The 17,678-nt window shown below is 36.9% G+C and overlaps 1 protein-coding gene across 1 annotated transcript in view; it reads left to right on the forward strand.

The window, feature by feature from the left end:
• LOC117338989 overlaps nt 1-17,678 on the forward strand; it is a 138,138-nt gene that overhangs the window by 75,986 nt on the left and 44,474 nt on the right. Inside the window, exons 22-27 of the mRNA XM_033900353.1 lie at nt 2,196-3,572; nt 5,583-6,008; nt 8,987-9,030; nt 10,941-11,165; nt 13,646-13,867; nt 16,302-16,347. Of these exons, the coding sequence (XP_033756244.1) occupies nt 2,196-3,572; nt 5,583-6,008; nt 8,987-9,030; nt 10,941-11,165; nt 13,646-13,867; nt 16,302-16,347 (2,340 nt within the window). The remainder of the gene's footprint in view (nt 1-2,195; nt 3,573-5,582; nt 6,009-8,986; nt 9,031-10,940; nt 11,166-13,645; nt 13,868-16,301; nt 16,348-17,678) is intronic.

A 17,678-nucleotide genomic window follows, 5' to 3' on the forward strand; every position in this document is an offset into this window, starting at 1 on the left:
GGACAAAGTCGATCAGATAACAGACAGACAGGACAAAGTCGATCAGATAACAGACAGACAGGACAAAGTGGATCAGATAACAGACAGACAGGACAAAGTGGATCAGATAACAGACAGATAGGACAAAGTGGATCAGATAACAGACAGACTGGACAAAGTGGATCAGATAACAGACAGACAGGACAAAGTGGATCAGACAACAGACAGACAGGACAAAGTGGATCAGACAACAGACAGACAGGACAAAGTGGATCAGACAACAGACAGACAGGACAAAGTGGATCAGATAACAGACAGTCCAGACAAAGTGGATCTAGCCAATCTGACAACACAGTACCAGGTAATTGTTGTATTGTGTAGGTTGTAGTAACAGTAGTAGTTGTGCTATTTTCTGGTGTGCCAAGCTTCAAATACTGTATTTGAGGAAAAGGAAGAGTTATAGAACTTGTTCAAGATTATCAGTTCAAGATTATCATTTCAGAGTAGGCGTTAATTGGGAAAAGTAAATTTTTTAACCTTTTACTAGAATTTTGCTTTTTAGAATTTCTCTTAAGATTATTAGGTAAAACCGGGGGAACTATGGGCTATATCTCTGTCTATCTTGTATGTCAGTAATGCCAAAGATCGTCAGTGCTTTCCTTGAGGGAATTTGATCATACTTCACGCAATGATAAAGGATCATAACATCTCAGAAAAGTTTGAGACTCAGGTTTTTTTGGTCAAGCTTTTTTTTAAAATGTTTTTAGAGGGTTCAGGTTTTTTTGGTCAAGCTAAAGGTCTATGTTACTGTTTTTAGAGGGTTCTGGTAGGGGATATATATCGCTTTAGTAATTAACTCATGTCCCATTGGGAACTGCATGTGGAGAGAGTATAATAGGATTGTGTTGTGTTCATCTTCAAATATTTTTAGCCCACCATCATCAGATGGTGGGCTATTCAAATCGCCCTGCGTCTGTGGTCCGTGGTCCGTCCCTCCATCCGTCCGTCCATAACCAATTCTTGTTATCGCTATTTCTCAGAAAGTGCTGAAGAGATCTTTCTCAAATTTTATATGTAGGTTCCCCTTGGTGGCTAGTTATGCATATTGCATTTTGAGACCAATCGGAAAACAACATGGCCGACAGGCAGCCATCTTGGATTTTGACAATTGAAGTTTGTTATCGCTATTTCTCAGAAAGTACTGAAGGGATCTTTCTCAAATTTCATATGTAGGTTCCCCTCGGTGCCTAGTTATGCGTATTGCATTTTGAGACAATCGGAAAACAACATGGCCAACAGGCAGCCATCATGGATTTTGACAATTGAAGTTTGTTATCGCTATTTCTCAGAAAGTACTGAAGGGATCTTTCTCAAATTTCATTTGTAGGTTGGCCTTGGTCCGAAGTTAAGCATATTCCATTTTTGGACCAGTTAGAAAACAACATGGCCGAAAGGCAGCCATTATGGATTTTGCCAATTGAAGTTTAAAATTGTTATCGCTATTTCTCATAAAGTACTGAAGGGGTCTTTCTCAAATTTCATATGTAGGTTCCCCTTGGTCCCTCGTATTGCATTTTGGGACCAGTCTGTCCTGAAAACAACCTGGCAAACAAACAGCCATTATCGCTAAATCTCATACATGTAGCTAGGATTCCCTTGTTTGAAAAGTACTGGAGGGATGTTTCTCAATTTGCACAGATTAGTAAAATGAAGGGAAAAGTAGAGAGAAGATCAATCTGACATAGAACCTATAAAGATCATTCAATGTGGGCGCCAAGATCCCTCTGGGATCTCTTGTTAATTTGTCCGGGTTGTCTCTCCTACGCTGTAATTGATTGTTACTGGAACTTTGAGTTAACCTAGTTGAGGAAATACTACTGTATTACACCAAAAGTTGGATTAATTTCTCTGCCTTGCAATTTGATCTTTGACTTTTATTTAACCCATTCGTTTTGAACTAGTAACAATCAATTTAGAATGCTGCTCTTTGTCTGTAACCTAAATATCACAATGTCAAAAAGCACAAAAGTGATTTGCACCTGCAGTAGGTATAAATTTAGTTTCATGAACAATATTGTGAATGATATTCTTTTGAAAAAGCACTAGAAATGTGTTAAGTTGCTGTGTGCCAACTTTTACCAGTAAAAAAACCCTACAAATGTATTATTATAATGAGACTCGCAACCGAATACACAAGTATTTTATGTTAATCATAGGATACAAGGAACGATGGAATGATGAGTCAGGACAAAATGTCAACAGTCCATCACAGGTGTCAACAAGTGAACCAATGGATCAGAACATTGACAGAGTTCAAGTTCAGACTAAGGTTTATAGCAATCCCATTGGAGATTCACATGGAGGACAGAGTGTTGGAGCACAGAATATGGCAACAACATCCCGCAGTACAGAGGGCCAAACAGGTCCAAATGTCTCTACCAGAAATGATGGAAATCAAACAGAGGCAGACTTCACTGCTACATTAAAGCTTGGTAGACTTCAAACGAAAATTTTGTCATCCATACCAATAATAGAAGATTTAAGACAAAAATTTAAAAATTTGAAATTAGAACAAGGTGGCAGTCACGGTCTACAAATTGTTGGAGATAAGACGACTGTCATTAGAGTTGAAGCAGATATCCAGAGTCAGCTGAAGGAAATAGAGAAAGAGAAAGTTAACTTGTCCAGCAGAGATATGCGACCTGAGCAGTTGAGCATGTTAGGAGTCGGAACTGTACTGGACCATATACAGGAATGCATCAGACATCAGCATCTGGCCTGTTACCTAGGACAGGATAAAGATACTACAGTGGTGTATGCTACTGTAGCCGACATGGACAAGGTTCTCCAAGTGATTCAGTCTGCCATTTTCTACAGAGAATTTGATAAAGACGTCCCTTCATGGCAGTTATTCTTGGACTCACCAGATGTTCAGGAGAAGGTACGTGACTTGCAGGAGAAATACAATGGCAGGGTTGTCATAACACACGGAAGTTCAATGAAGCTGGTATGTACTTCTGATCTTACAGATGTAGTAAAAGAAATTTTAAACAAGATGAAAGAAGATTTATCACAAGTACGAACAAAAACAGTTCAGTACACACCAGTTGGATACCTAACAGTACAACTCTGTGCTAAAGTACTGCAAGATCATCTTGATAGCATAGAGAAGAAATATGGTGTTGAAATTCATCCCGTCCAAAACAAATCAAAACAGGGATGGAAAGTAAAAGGTCCAAATGGAACACTGGCGAAAGCTTGTGATGATGTGAAGAAACTTGCTGCAACAGTGACATCAAAAAACTTTCTGCTTAAAAACAAAATCAGCAAGGAGTTCTTTGAAACAAAACAGGGACAGGAATTGATGGTGGGAGTTGGTGAGGATACAGGATGTCACGTGACCATGGTGAAACAGGAAGTTGATGTGACTGAAGGGAAAACATCGAGGTCTGACAGACAAGGATCAGCCACACAGCAATCCTCTAATCTGGCTGGACGTCGGTGGAGAACAGGAGATGGACCATATGTAGCACTGTACTGTGGAGATGGCAGCAAGTCTACATCTGATGTCTTGGTGAAGCTGGAAAGAGGAGGTATGATGTTTTATGTTTTCTATTTCAATTGTTGCCCAAAATGGAGTTTAATAAACTCATTTGCTAGCTCCCCATTTTAGTGGTCCAAAGGGCCAAGGTGAGCTTATACCATACCGTGGCATCCAGTGTCCATCTGTCAACAATAACCTGTTGAACACAATAACTTGAGTAAATATCAACTTTAATTAAGTTTGATGAAGCTGTGTATGCAGTCAGATCTGGGACAAGGTTGAAAATGGGAATTATGCGACAGTAACCTAGAATTATTGCCCATTGTAATAATATCATTATTGGACCTTGTGAACACGATAACTGGAGTAAATATCCAGCAAGTTTGATGAAACTTTGAATGCAGCCCTATATCGACAAGATCTCAAATGAGGTCAAAAATGGGAATTATTTGACAGTAACTAACAGAGTTATTGCCCCTTGTAATTATATTATCATTCGACCTTGTGAACACGATAACTGGTCAGTAAATGTCAAGCAAGTTTGTTGAAACTTTGTATGTAGCCATATATGAAGAAGATCTGGAACGAGTTCGAAAATGGAAATAATCAAATTATTCAACAGTAACTTACAAAGCTATTGGCATTTGTAATGAAATTATTATTTGACCTCGTGAACATAATAACTGAAGTAAATATCATCTTTAAATTTGATGAAACTTTGTATTCAGCCATATATCAACAAGATTGCAGACAAGTTGGAAAATGGGAATTATTCAACTGTTACTGAGTTACTGCCCTTTGTAATAATATTATCATTAACAACTTTTTAGCTCACCTTGCATGAATTCGAAGGGCTGTTGAGCTTATGAATATTGGGCAAAGAAGATCTAACATTCTATAAATGCACAGTGTGGCTCAATTAAGACCAAAGGGGTGGGGCCCAATAGGGGAAATTGAAGTACTGGTAGCTCTTTTTAAATCACTACCAGTCCTGAACAACTTAATGGATTTTGATGAAATTTGGACTGGAGAATTATTTTGCAATGCTGTATGTTGTATAAATGAAGGACATGACACCCTTGGGGAAGGAGAAAGGGATCCTTTAAAGGAAATATAGCAAAAAAAAAAAAAATTTTTTTACAAAGTGATCTCTCCAGCAATTAGAAACAAAATAATTTTCAATACCTGTGTACATATATCTTGTATGTGAGGGCATCCCTTCAATAAATTCTGTCACAGTCGTAAGTGTCATATATCAAATGTTGCATTTTTCTATTACATTCACATATTCGCATTCCCTGTATTCTGTCCTTTCTTAATCGATAAACTTTATTTTATTTATTTAATTCATACATATACAATACACAATCATACAATCATAATTTGAATGAGATTCGGAAACAAGTATAAAACTTGTATTAATCCGTCTCCTTATCCTTTCTTAAACACTGTATCCTTTCTTAACCGCCACATGATAATCTTCCATTAGTATGATTATACAACCTAGACACAGGAATTGTTCAGCACCTAGAGAGCACTTTTGAACACTTGATTTTTCACATATAATATTTATTAGGAGGCATAGTGGTCTAGTGGTAGGACGTAGGGCTACTTGACTGAAGGGTCACTAGTTCGAGTTCTGGTATCAGCGCTGTGTTAATGAATCCTTGAACTAGATACTTTACTCTGTTGTGTCTTGCAATCGACTCTGCTATAAGTGTGAATATGTCGTAGGGCAGTGCAAGAAATGTTGTATGTAAGCTATTAGCATCAAAATATGGCAAGAGAAAGAAATTGATATTATAATAATTGGTGAACAGCCTTGAGACGGCCATAGTGCTGTGATATAACAGTATTTAAAACTTCTAGTTATTGTCATTGTTATTCCAGCTATAAAAGTCATAGCAGGGTCGACTTATAGGTTTGGTAAAAACTTCAGTGGCAGGAACACTGTCATCTGTACTGCTAGTAATTAACATGGTATTGCATACCAGGTGCATTTAAAAATGTTAATTGAACCAAGTTTTACAGTAATTCTAACAAAACGTTTATTTTGCAGACCCTAGTACAGTCAATTTTGATACTCTTGATGAAACGAAGAGTGGTGTTACTCTGAATCTTCCTGACTGGAAAGATGGAAAGAACCAGGAAAAGAATACAATTCGTACACACTTTAAGAAAATCATGACTGCAGCTGCCGAGAGGAAGGCAACATCTTTGACTATTCTTTTAGATGGCTGTAGATCTAGTGGATGGGGCGAAAAGAAAGCATATAAATCACTAGTCAAAAACACTCTGTATGAATTAAAGGAGGATAATGCAGAGGCCTGTTCCTGTACCTACTTCCTTGGTGACCAAGAGATGTTCGTGTCCTTACGAGATGTGATTGATGACAGCTTTATAAATGACACATCCCTGACTATAACAGATACAACGGAGGAAATTGGAGAGGATTGGGATGTTATTGATAAAAGTGATATCAGAGGTATATATAAACACACACAGGTCCCCAACCACTAAAACATACAAGGGGGTGTGGCTCACAGGTCCCCAACCACTAAAACACACAAGGATGTGGCGAATAGGTCCCCAACCACTAAAATACACAAGGATGTGTGGCACACAGGTCCCAAACCAATAAAATATACAAGGATGTGGCACACAGGTCCCCAACCACTAAAATACACAAGGATGTGGCGAATAGGTCCCCAACCACTAAAATACACAAGGATGTGGTACACAGGTCCCCAACCACTAAAACATACAAGGGGGTGTGGTACACAGGTCCCCAACCACTAAAACATACAAGGGGGTGTGGCACGCAGGTCCCCAACCACTAAAACATACAAGGGGGTGTGGCACACAGGTCCCCAACCACTAAAACATACAAGGGGGTGTGGCACACAGGTCCCAAACCACAAAAATACACAAGGATGTGGCGAATAGGTCCCCAACCACTAAAATGCACAAGGATGTGGCACACAGGACCCCAACCCCAACCACTAAAATACATAAGGGTGTGGCACACAGGTCCCCAATTTAAACGTCCCAATTGACACTAAAACACAAGTGTGTGTAGTGCACAAGTCCTCACCAATAAAACATACAAGGATGTAGTATAGGTCCCCAGCCGCGATGGCCGAGTGATTAAGGTGTCCCGACACTTATCACTAGCTCTCCACCTCTGGGTTACGAGTTCGAAACCTATGTGGGGCAGTTGCCAGGCACTGACCGTAGGCTTTCCTCCACCTCCAAAACCTGGCACGTCCTTAAATGACCCTGGCTGTTAATAGGACGTTAAACAAAAAAAAAAAAAAAAAAAAAAGGTCCCCAGCCATTAAAAAACACACACAAAAATACAACTCGGAATTCAAGATGGCTACCTGTCTACAATTCTTTTTGCCTTATCAGTCTCAAAGTTGAATGGGTACAACAAGAGACCAAGGTGAAGCCACACTTCAAGTTTTCATCCTGCGAGTAGTTCTCGAGTAATATCAGTAACAAGTTTTATTAGCTAGGTCACCTGGTCCAAAACACCATATCTGATGGTGTTTATCATGTATCCGAACAACGTTTCTCATCTGTTGGTATGTAAACAATATCCTCAAACAATTCTAATCAATGATTGGAACTTATCTTAATTTGACTGGAAGCATCCCCAGATGGTTGGGATTCAAATGAATGACCTCTCTAAAACTAAAGCACTTGATGTCATACATATTTGACTGTAGGCATCCTCAGGTGGTGGAGTTTCAAAATTGTAAAAATGGTGGGGCTGTACACCCCAGGGGCAAGGCCTAAAGGTAGCATGAACCTCGGTTGTGGGGATTCAAAATAGCACAAATGGTTGTGCTGACCCAGCAGGGGCCTGATCATGAAGGGCATGGCCCAATAGGGGAAATAAATAATTAGGGAATTCTTTTAAATCTTTCTTGTTATATAGGAATGAAAGTCAATATTTGGTATAAAGCATGCATGCTTTGGTGGAAGGGAACCCATTTTGTATAAACAGTGTAGCTGGACTCCTATGAGTCTGATGGGCGGGAGGAAATCCTTCTTCTTAAAGCTGTTTCAATAGCAGGATTGAGTCTAAATATGGTCTGAGCGATCCTCACTTTAAAGCAAGTTAATTTCATATAAATGGTGGGTCTCAGGTGTCCCTGAGGGTTTGGGCCCCATTGGGGAAATTTAGTTAATTCTTTAAAACCTTTCTGTTATTGGAATGACAAGATTTTGTTATAATCTAAGGTCCCCATATAGCGAAGATATGCACGCCCTTTAGCAATCACACTGTCAGTCCTCACCATCTGTATGTCCACCTACAAATTTGATTCCTGGCTGTTAGTTTTACTATTTGTTGACTGATTTACAGGAAATTTTGACAAAAAATACTTACTGAGGTCAAAAATCGAGGTCAAGGTCATAATTAGGCCAAACGATCAAATTTGCTTTCTTTTTACTGATGAATTTTTTGTTGGTCAGAATGAATTTCAATGAAACAAGGAGTCAACTTACCAAAGATCAAGGTCATGATACTGGGTCAAAAGTCAAGGTTATATGGGTCCAATGGGAAGTGTTAAATTTTGCCATAATCACTGAAATATCCAGGTTCGTGATACAAGCCCTCTTAGGCCTCTTGTTTATGGACAACCCAATTAGTAGTGATTTGAGCAGCTTCCATCTTATGATTATAAGTAGGATAAAAAACGTTATTTTTAATTAGTTCTAGTGTAATACTGACATTACATTTTTACAGTAGTTAAACAAGTAAACACTTGCTTCATACTCAGTAAGCCTCGTGATGGTCAGCCAAACTCCTCGGGTTGAGATATCCCTGTCCATGGTATAGCTGGCCCATGTAAAATTCTATTAATGAACGTCTTATAGGATTAGAGTGCTTCCTAAGTTACCGCAGAAGGGTGTCCAAAGTAGTCTCTAAGAGTATATGAACAGTTAATATTAAAATTTACCATTATATTTAGATCAAATACTTTCTAGTTACATCCTCAAATATATACTTAACACAATGCTATGATGATTTAAGGCATAAGACTGTTTCTAGTTACTGACCCCTGGTCCCCGACACATGCAGGGATTGTTGGCAGGTTAGTATATGTGTCATCCAGGACCCCAAACACTAAAACACGTGAGGAGTCACAAAGCTTCTAGAATTAAGAAACCTTGCAATATAAACAAATTATAAACATTACTTCAATTGTTATTATTAAAAAGTGGATTGGGGAAGCAATTGTCATCCAAGGTAAAATATTACATCCTCAATCTTAATGTTAGCATTTTTTGTGACAATAGATCAATATAAAAATTATCAGTGTACGTTAAAAAGGTCAACCTAGAAAAGCCACTATTTTTAAATTCCTTATCTATGACATGTAATGGATAAAATAGATATATTGCAAGTACAGTTGCTGTAGTAATATATTTTCTTGTTTATTTTTTATTCAGGAAAGAAACCTGTGATTGTTCAAGGAGAACTAGCCAAAATGACGGTAAATACTTGGCTTTACTTTTTAAGTTCATTATTAGGTCATGCCATTATGGCTGTGTTCAGGGGAACTTAAACTGAGTAGAGCCATATTTTAAATCTTTCTCCTTCTGGTACATAAAGGAAGGAACATGTGGCAACATCTGAAGTCTAAAGGGTAATTAATACATTTAACCTAAAGAAATACCAAAAAAAGCACTCCCTGTTTTGGGCAGAATTGTGAGCTCCTCTATGACCAATTAATTGATCTAGAGCACTCATGGGTGACATCACAGTACAACTACAACACTATAATATGTGTACAATCGCATCCATGTATGTAAATACTGTACATTGCGATCCAGGTATTCATATCATCTAATAGACGACTTCCACTATGATCATGTCAGGATATCAGGCCGACCATCACTGTGCTATTGAAAACAATCTTTTTTAAGAACGCAGATGTGGCACAGTGGTATAAGCTGCAGCCCTGCAGGTATTTCTGGCTAGGCGATTGGGTGCCGTAGATCGTGAGTTCTAGGACTGGTCAGTGCACGAGTCATAAAGTTGTCTTCCTTTGTCAATTGTACAAAATGATTAGCACAATGTATCATATGTACTATGTGTTGGTGATCCGAAGATAAATATTTGAATTTCCTGTCGTAGTTGTACTGTGATGAATAAGAGGCCAATAGACCTAATCTTGATCTTGTAGCATTCTGGGGTAAACACCTAACATGGTTGTTGATTCAGTTGAATAACCTTGACCTATATTTAAGGTCACAGGGGTCAAATAGGCTAAAACTTAAGGAGCGACATTCAAAATCAAAAGAAACGGAGACCTAATAATATTTTGGCCTGTAGCATGATGGAGTGTTGGGCTTCCAAGTTTATTCAAATGAAGGAATGACCTCGACCTACATTAAAGTTCACAGGGGTCAAATGCTAAAATCTTTAAACAACTTCTTCTCAACAACCAAGAAGCCCTTTAGCATGCTTGTTAAAGGGCTACCAAATTTGTTTAAATGAATGACCTTGACCTATGTCAATATGGAAAATTGGGGTAAATTTTTTTAAGTTCCTAGTAGTCCTGAATGCCAGAATGGATTTTGATGAAATTTGGCTGGGGGCATTATTGGGTAATTGACATCTAATGTGGTATAAACAGAGGGAGTGGCTCCCCTGGGGCTTGGGTGGTTTGAACTATTGTTGGGAGGCAGTTCAAAAGTAGAAAAATATTTGAAATGTAACTTAAATTAGACTATTTTGCCATAATTACTGAAAGATACAGGTGAGCAATGCAGGTCATCTGGGCCTCTTGTTTCAAATAAATGGCTGTTTTTTTTTCTGAAAAAGCAAAAGGGCCAATGTCATATATAATGGGTCAGTGTTATGCTAGGATGAAGTGCTACACATTTTATTTCTATTTTGATAAAGTGATAATCAGCTTCAGATAGAGTTCAAAGTTGCATTAAGAAACAGTTGAGTGATACAGCCCCATTAGGACTCTTGCCTGTTAATGCATTGGAGACAGAATACATATATCAAAGAGGTTTAAAGCAGGAAAATCAAAGAATAAGAATAGCCAACATTAGAATTTGTCATTGGAAAATTGAATACATTCAAACTTTGAAACCTCAGAGAAACTAGTACATTTAATTTCTAGACTTCTGTCTTGAAAACTAATGTTTAGATCTTATATGATACACTGTATTTGCTCTTTCTCATGTAGACTACCTTTTTGTTTAATCTTTAAGTTATAAAAATAAAGTTTTACAGAGAATTTATGTACATGTGATAATAAGGGTTAACTGTAATAGATCATTCCAAAATAGGGAAGGTAGACATGCAGCTCTGTTTTATATTGTAAGAGACACAATTGATTTAATTGTATATATTAGAGTTGCTACGATATCACCATTAACCTTGCAGAGTGAAGTCATTGTAAACACAACAAGTACACAACTGTACCTGGATCAAGGTGCTGTATCCATGTCTATACTGAAGGCAGCGGGCCTAGACATACAGCGAGAGTGTAACCAGTATCATCATGGTGTAAAGTGGGGAGAGGTGGCTATCACACATGGATACAAGTTAAAATGTGAAAGTGTCTTTCACGGAGCGCTTCCAGAATATTCCAAGGATCAACAATTAAAGGTATGAAATTGAATGATGCTGGGAATCACTAGGTGACATAAAAGGGTCACTATTTGCATTGTTAATTTTTTTTTTTCGTGCCCTCAAAGGTTTCTTTGTTATAATTTGTTTCCTATGAATCACTGATACTTAATTATATATTGTGGTTCATAATTGAAATACCTCTGATGTATTTTCAGATTTTGAAATTTGATAATTACACTAACTGCAAAAATATATTGGTTTCTAAGCATACACAGTAACTAAATTTCCTTCTGATGATATTATCTACTTTGAACTTCACAATGCTTTCTACATGGTCCAGATTCTTTTAAATTTGAAAGTAAAAAGTCATGATTATGGTTAATAAAACAAGTGCAATCAATGATTGCAAAAGCTCACCGGCGGTATCAATCACACTATGCATTCATTTTGAGCTCACCTTGACCGAAGGTCCGGTGAGCTTATGTCATGGCGCAGCGTCCGTTCGTCCGTCAACATTTGCTTCAAAACGCTACTTGTCAAAAAGTTCTTATTGGATGATGACCAAATTTGGCCAGAAACATCCTTGGCGGAAGAGGATCAGAATTTTCATAAATGGTGCCTCTGACCCCCAACGTGCACTGTACATTAACTACACACATAGCCGTTGTTTACATATCGAGAATAAATGAACTTTGCCAAATAATGCTTTGATTTAAACACATTAACAGAATATTGGCATAATAACTGAACAAAATAAACAAACATACATCTAAATACTTTATTTTAAAATGTAGCAATATGCATACAACAAAACAGCAATTTTTTTTTAGATCGGTGAAGTTAACAATGTTCAAAAGCTGACCAAATCTAGTCGTTTCCCTTTTCTTATATCGCTAAGTTCTAACAAATCATTTCCTTTCCTATGGAGATTCTCAGGTTTTGCCGATTCCAGTCTCTTTAAGTGTTCTTTTTTGGCAGAACCTGTCTGTGTTTTGGCAGGGTCATGCATTCGGCATACCTCCATTTTGTATAGGCTGATAACCTGCCCATTGCATTATAGGACTATTTCGCATAGACACTTGGTCTGTGGGACCAAGTTATTATTTTTGGGAATTTCCCGTATATACTTTCATAAATACACATTTTCCTTCAGTTTTTGATTCGCGATAATTTTTTAGGTATGTATTAAATCTCGAAACTGTAAAGAGCTCGAAATGTAAACATTTCTTTTGGAGTATGTGTCTTTAAGGGCTCAGAGACCTGATATTTGTTCTGTAGCATGATTTGGATAAAATGAAGGTCCTTGACATTCATTCAAGGTCATAAGGTCAAAAATGATAAAATATTTAAAAGACAACTTCTCAATAACCAGGAGACCTAGAGACCTGATATAGGGCTACACAGTTAGTTTAAAAAAAAAGAATAAACCTAAAGCCTATACTCTTATATTTAAATCAAGTAGATAGGAGCAGGTGAGTGATGCAGACCAATTGGGCCTCTTGTTTAGTCATCTGACCCATGTGTTTTGTCTTGTTGTGCTTTCCATCCTTAAACTTAGCTTCTAAAATGCTACTCCTATTAATGCCCTTGAGCAGATTTCAAGCAAATTTGGTAGGAAGCATCATAATGAAGGGAATCATTTCTTAAATAAATGAAACTGATTCAATACCAGTGATGGTTATTTCTGAAATAGATAAGGCTTGTTTACCCCTTCGGCACATTGGGGTTAGTTTTAAATTTTGTTTTAAGATGTTCCTCATTTGTAATATATACCTCTGTGGATAAACAGCCATTTGTAATATATACCTCTGTGGATAAACAGCCATTTGTAATATATACCTCTGTGGATTACAGCCATTTGTAATATATACCTCCGTGGATTACAGCCAAATTTGATATGAAACATTGAGAGAGGGCAATCATTTCTTAATAAACAAGGTTGGATCAAAAGTTGAACTTATGCAAAATTTTACTCTAAAATGCTACTCTTCCTAAATGCCTGAGTAGATTACAACTGTATTTGGTCTAAAACATCATTCAAGGCATATTTTTTTTATTTGATAAATGAGGCTGGTGATCCTTGGAGAAAGGGGTGGGGATTCAAAAGAAAACCATCTGGTTTCAACAAAACTTGTACTGAAGTAAACTAGCACTAAAAGAGAGAGAATTGGTTCTTAATATAAGTGTAAGGTTTGTTTGACATTATTTAGAGACAAATAGTTTATATCAAATTTGGCTTTAAAATGGTTTTTGCTGCCTGCATAAATAGTTTTCCATGCATACCAAAGCTACCATTATGATGGAATCCCTGCTCTAAGTTTTAATAGTATAATAGTATAAATAGTTCATACATACCAAAGCTACCATTATGATGGAATCCCTGCTCTAAGTTTTAATAGTATAAATAGTTCATACATACCAAAGCTACCATCATGGAATCTCACTGCTCTAAGTTTTAGATGACTGTTCAAGTCGATCATTGGTCTCATGTTTATCAATCATCTATTTTGTTTCAGTGTATGATATTGTTTATGAAGAACTGTCTGAAGAAAGCTGAAGAGAGGAAATATAAAACAATATCATTCCCTGCCCTGGGTACTGGTAACCTTGGTTACCCCAGGGATAAGGTGGCCCACACGATGTTTGACACAGTGAACAACTACTTCGAGGAAAGGCCTGATTCCTACATTGAGTGTGTTAACTTTGTGGTTTATCCCAAAGATAAAGGTACAATCAAGGTAAGATACATATGTACATTGATGTTACTGATTATATTAAGATGTCCATATCTACAGTTTAGACCCAATCATATATATCGCCAATTTCATTAAAATTTGACTTGTAATTTCCACACTATGATACTAAATGATACACTGCAATACACGATCTAACAATTCCCAGCAGAATGCCATCTCAGTATGACGTTCATTCTTTGGAATTATATTATAATTACTTAACATGTCCAAGGTATTCCTGTCAACGAGATATTGCATAATCATTTTCTTTTTTTCTTTCAATGTAATGCACATGGGATTAGCAACTTTTTCTATTGCTGTGGCCATTAACAATACACCAATGTTTGGGAAACTTTGCATATTTCAAATCAAGTGCTGAATTGAGTCATAGATGCAAAGGAGAAGCAACCAAGTTAGGCTTGTTTTAGACTCTTTGTCATTGGTTGACTATATTGATGTCAGTGGCCGGTTTTCATTGGCTTTTATTTGAAGCTCAGACCTTATCTGCTCTCTTTTCAGTATCTTTAACACATGCTAGATCATGGCTACACTGTAATAATGAAAATGATTTTTTTAGTTCGCCTGCCTCAGAAGGGCAAGTGGCCTTACACTGCAATGTGACAAATGTCCGCCGTCCATCCGTCCATCCGTCCACAATCTGTCTGTCTGTCTATCTGTCCTGTGTTAATATGTCAGGATCATGATATCCGGACAGAAGCATGCTTTGATGGAGGGATATATAGTGTTTCCCCATGGATAGCCTTGACCTAGTTTCAAGGACACAGGGATCAAATATGCTAAAAGATTTACATGACTTCTAATTATAAACAAGAGCCCCACAGGATCATGATATTTGGATAGTAGCATACTGGTATGAAGGGCTACCAAGTTTGTATAATTGGGTGACCTTGACCTGTTTTTTAGATCACAAAAACTTAAAATGCCTTCTTATTAAACAAGAGGTCCAGGGTCATGATATTGAGCCAGTAGCATACTAGGATGAAGGGTTAATATCAAATTATGCTAATGCCTGACCTTGTTTATTCAAATGTATGGCCTTGACCTGTTTCAAGGTCACAGGGGTCTTGTATGTAATTAACAGATTTAAATGACTTCTTGTCATTTAATAAGAGGCCCAGGGTCATGATACTAGCATACTTGGATGAAGGGCTACCAAGATCACAGGGGACAAATAAGTTAAAAACTTCAAACAACTTCTTATCAATGAAGAGGTCCAGTGTAATGATATTAGGCCAGAAACATACTGGTATGAAGGACTGCCACACTTGTGCAAGTTGGTGACCTCGATCTATTTTCAAGGTCAAAGGGGCCAAATATGTTAAAATATCAAAGTAATTTCCATTCATTAACCAAGAGGCACAGGGTCATTGATATTTTAGCATACTGGGATGAAGGACTGTTGAGATTATTGAAATGATTGATAATGACCTACTTTCAAGGTCACACAAACCAAATGTGTAAAAAGCTTCAAACAACTCATTAACCACAAGGCTCTGAGGGTCATGATATTGGGTCAATACCCATAATGTGCTGGGATGAAAGGCTAAAATGTTCAAACTTTCAATTTTTTAACAGCCTCTTATTAATGAAGAGGCACAGCATCATAATATTGAGATAATATCATGCTGGGATGAAGGGTTAATACCATCATTGAAATGAATGGCTTTGACTTAATACTTTCAAGGTCAGAGGTCAATATGTAAACATCTTGATACAATTTCTTGAGAATAAGTGCTATGACTTTGATCAAATAGGTGACCTTGACCTAATTTCAAGATCATGGAACAAAAATGTCATATCTCACTGTTAGATGGGGCTGTATACTGGCACAGTGTGACCTAACCATTAGATGAAGGTTTAATAATGTAACAATTGTGACACACACATAAGCCCATAGCCCTGGGTTGATCTTAAAGGAATCCAATTATATTATAGCTAAAACTGGTGTGTCGTCTTCCTGATTTGATTCCTCATTTCCAGGTGTCTTGATTGGCTAAAATTCAAACTCATCTTTAGACCTTTGCCTGATGTGCACAACAATAGCTACTCTTTAACCTAAATCTATGTACTAATATAGGTACAATATATAGATACTAGACACTTTTTTAATATTTTTTGGAGGGTTGCAATTATAGAATGATATAATTATGAAAGTTTCAGCCATATGCACATTACATTTATCACATGACCATATTAACATAACATATAAAATTTAATTCATTATACTATAGATCGCCCTGTTTAGATGATACTGTAATATCTGTCACCAAGTAATTAAGGTTAAATCGTTAATTGAAAGTTATATTCTAAGTGAGACACCACAGTGAATGACTGGCACTGCAGCAAACATGTACAGGCCTTTTGGGCCTTTCATTCTAAAACATCTACTGAATACAACTGATATATTCTTCTGCAGGCATTTGAAGATGAAGACAAAATTCAAAAGGAAAGAAGCAGTAAAGGTAATCTGTGTCATTTTAATGATACCCTGGAGGTTTCTACACAGCTCTCAGTCTGTACCTATCTTAAATTATAAGCAGGGATTTAGAGCATGAAATAAGGCCTATCTTACATTATCAGCAGGAATTTAGACCTATCTTACATTATCAGCAATGATTTAGACCTACCTTACATGATCAGCAAGGATTTAGACCTATCTTACATTATCAGCAGGAATTAAGATGCTATCTTACATGATCAGCAGGGATTTAGACTTATCTTACATGATCAGCAAGGATTTAGACATGTCTTACATGATCAGCAGGGATTTAGACCTGTCTTACATGATCAGCAAGGATTTAGACATGTCTTACATGATCAGCAGGGATTTAGACATGTCTAACATGATCAGCAAGGATTTAGACTTGTTTTACATTTAGACCTATCTTACATTTAGACTTATCTTACATGATCAGCAGGGATTTAGACCTGTTTTACATGATCAGCAAGGATTTAGACTTGTTTTACATTTAGACCTATCTTACATTTAGACCTATCTTACATTTAGACTTATCTTACATGATCAGCAGGGATTTAGACCTGTTTTACATGATCAGCAAGGATTTAGACTTGTTTTACATTTAGACCTATCTTACATTTAGACCTATCTTACATTTAGACCTATCTTACATTTAGACTTATCTTACATGATCAGCAAGGATTTAGACTTGTTTTTACATTTAGACCTATCTTACATTTAGACTTATCTTACATGATCAGCAAGGATTTAGACTTGTTTTACATTTAGACCTATCTTACATTTAGACCTATCTTACATTTAGACTTATCTTACATGATCAGCAAGGATTTAGACTTGTTTTACATTTAGACCTATCTTACATTTAGACCTATCTTACATTTAGACTTATCTTACATGATCAGCAAGGATTTAGACATGTCTTACATGATCAGCAAGGATTTAGACCTGTTTTACATGATCAGCAGGGATTTAGACATGTCTTACATGATCAGCAAGGATTTAGACATGTCTTACATGATCAGCAAGGATTTAGACCTGTTTTACATGATCAGCAGGGATTTAGACATGTCTTACATGATCAGCAAGGATTTAGACCTATCTTACATGATCAGCAAGGATTTAGTGTTGATTGTGTTTTGCAGGACTGTCTATATTATTATATATAGAAACAGTTACATTCTCTTTGATCTAAGCATCGTGTAACATCCTATGGTAAATGTTTCATCCTGTTGCGGTTATTACTATATTTTAATATTCTTAACACAAAATTTGTACTGCACAAGAATCTTCATACTTTGAACAAAACCTTAACAA

Source organism: Pecten maximus, chromosome 12 (genome assembly GCF_902652985.1).
Source record: "Pecten maximus chromosome 12, xPecMax1.1, whole genome shotgun sequence".
NCBI lineage: Eukaryota > Metazoa > Mollusca > Bivalvia > Pectinida > Pectinidae > Pecten > Pecten maximus.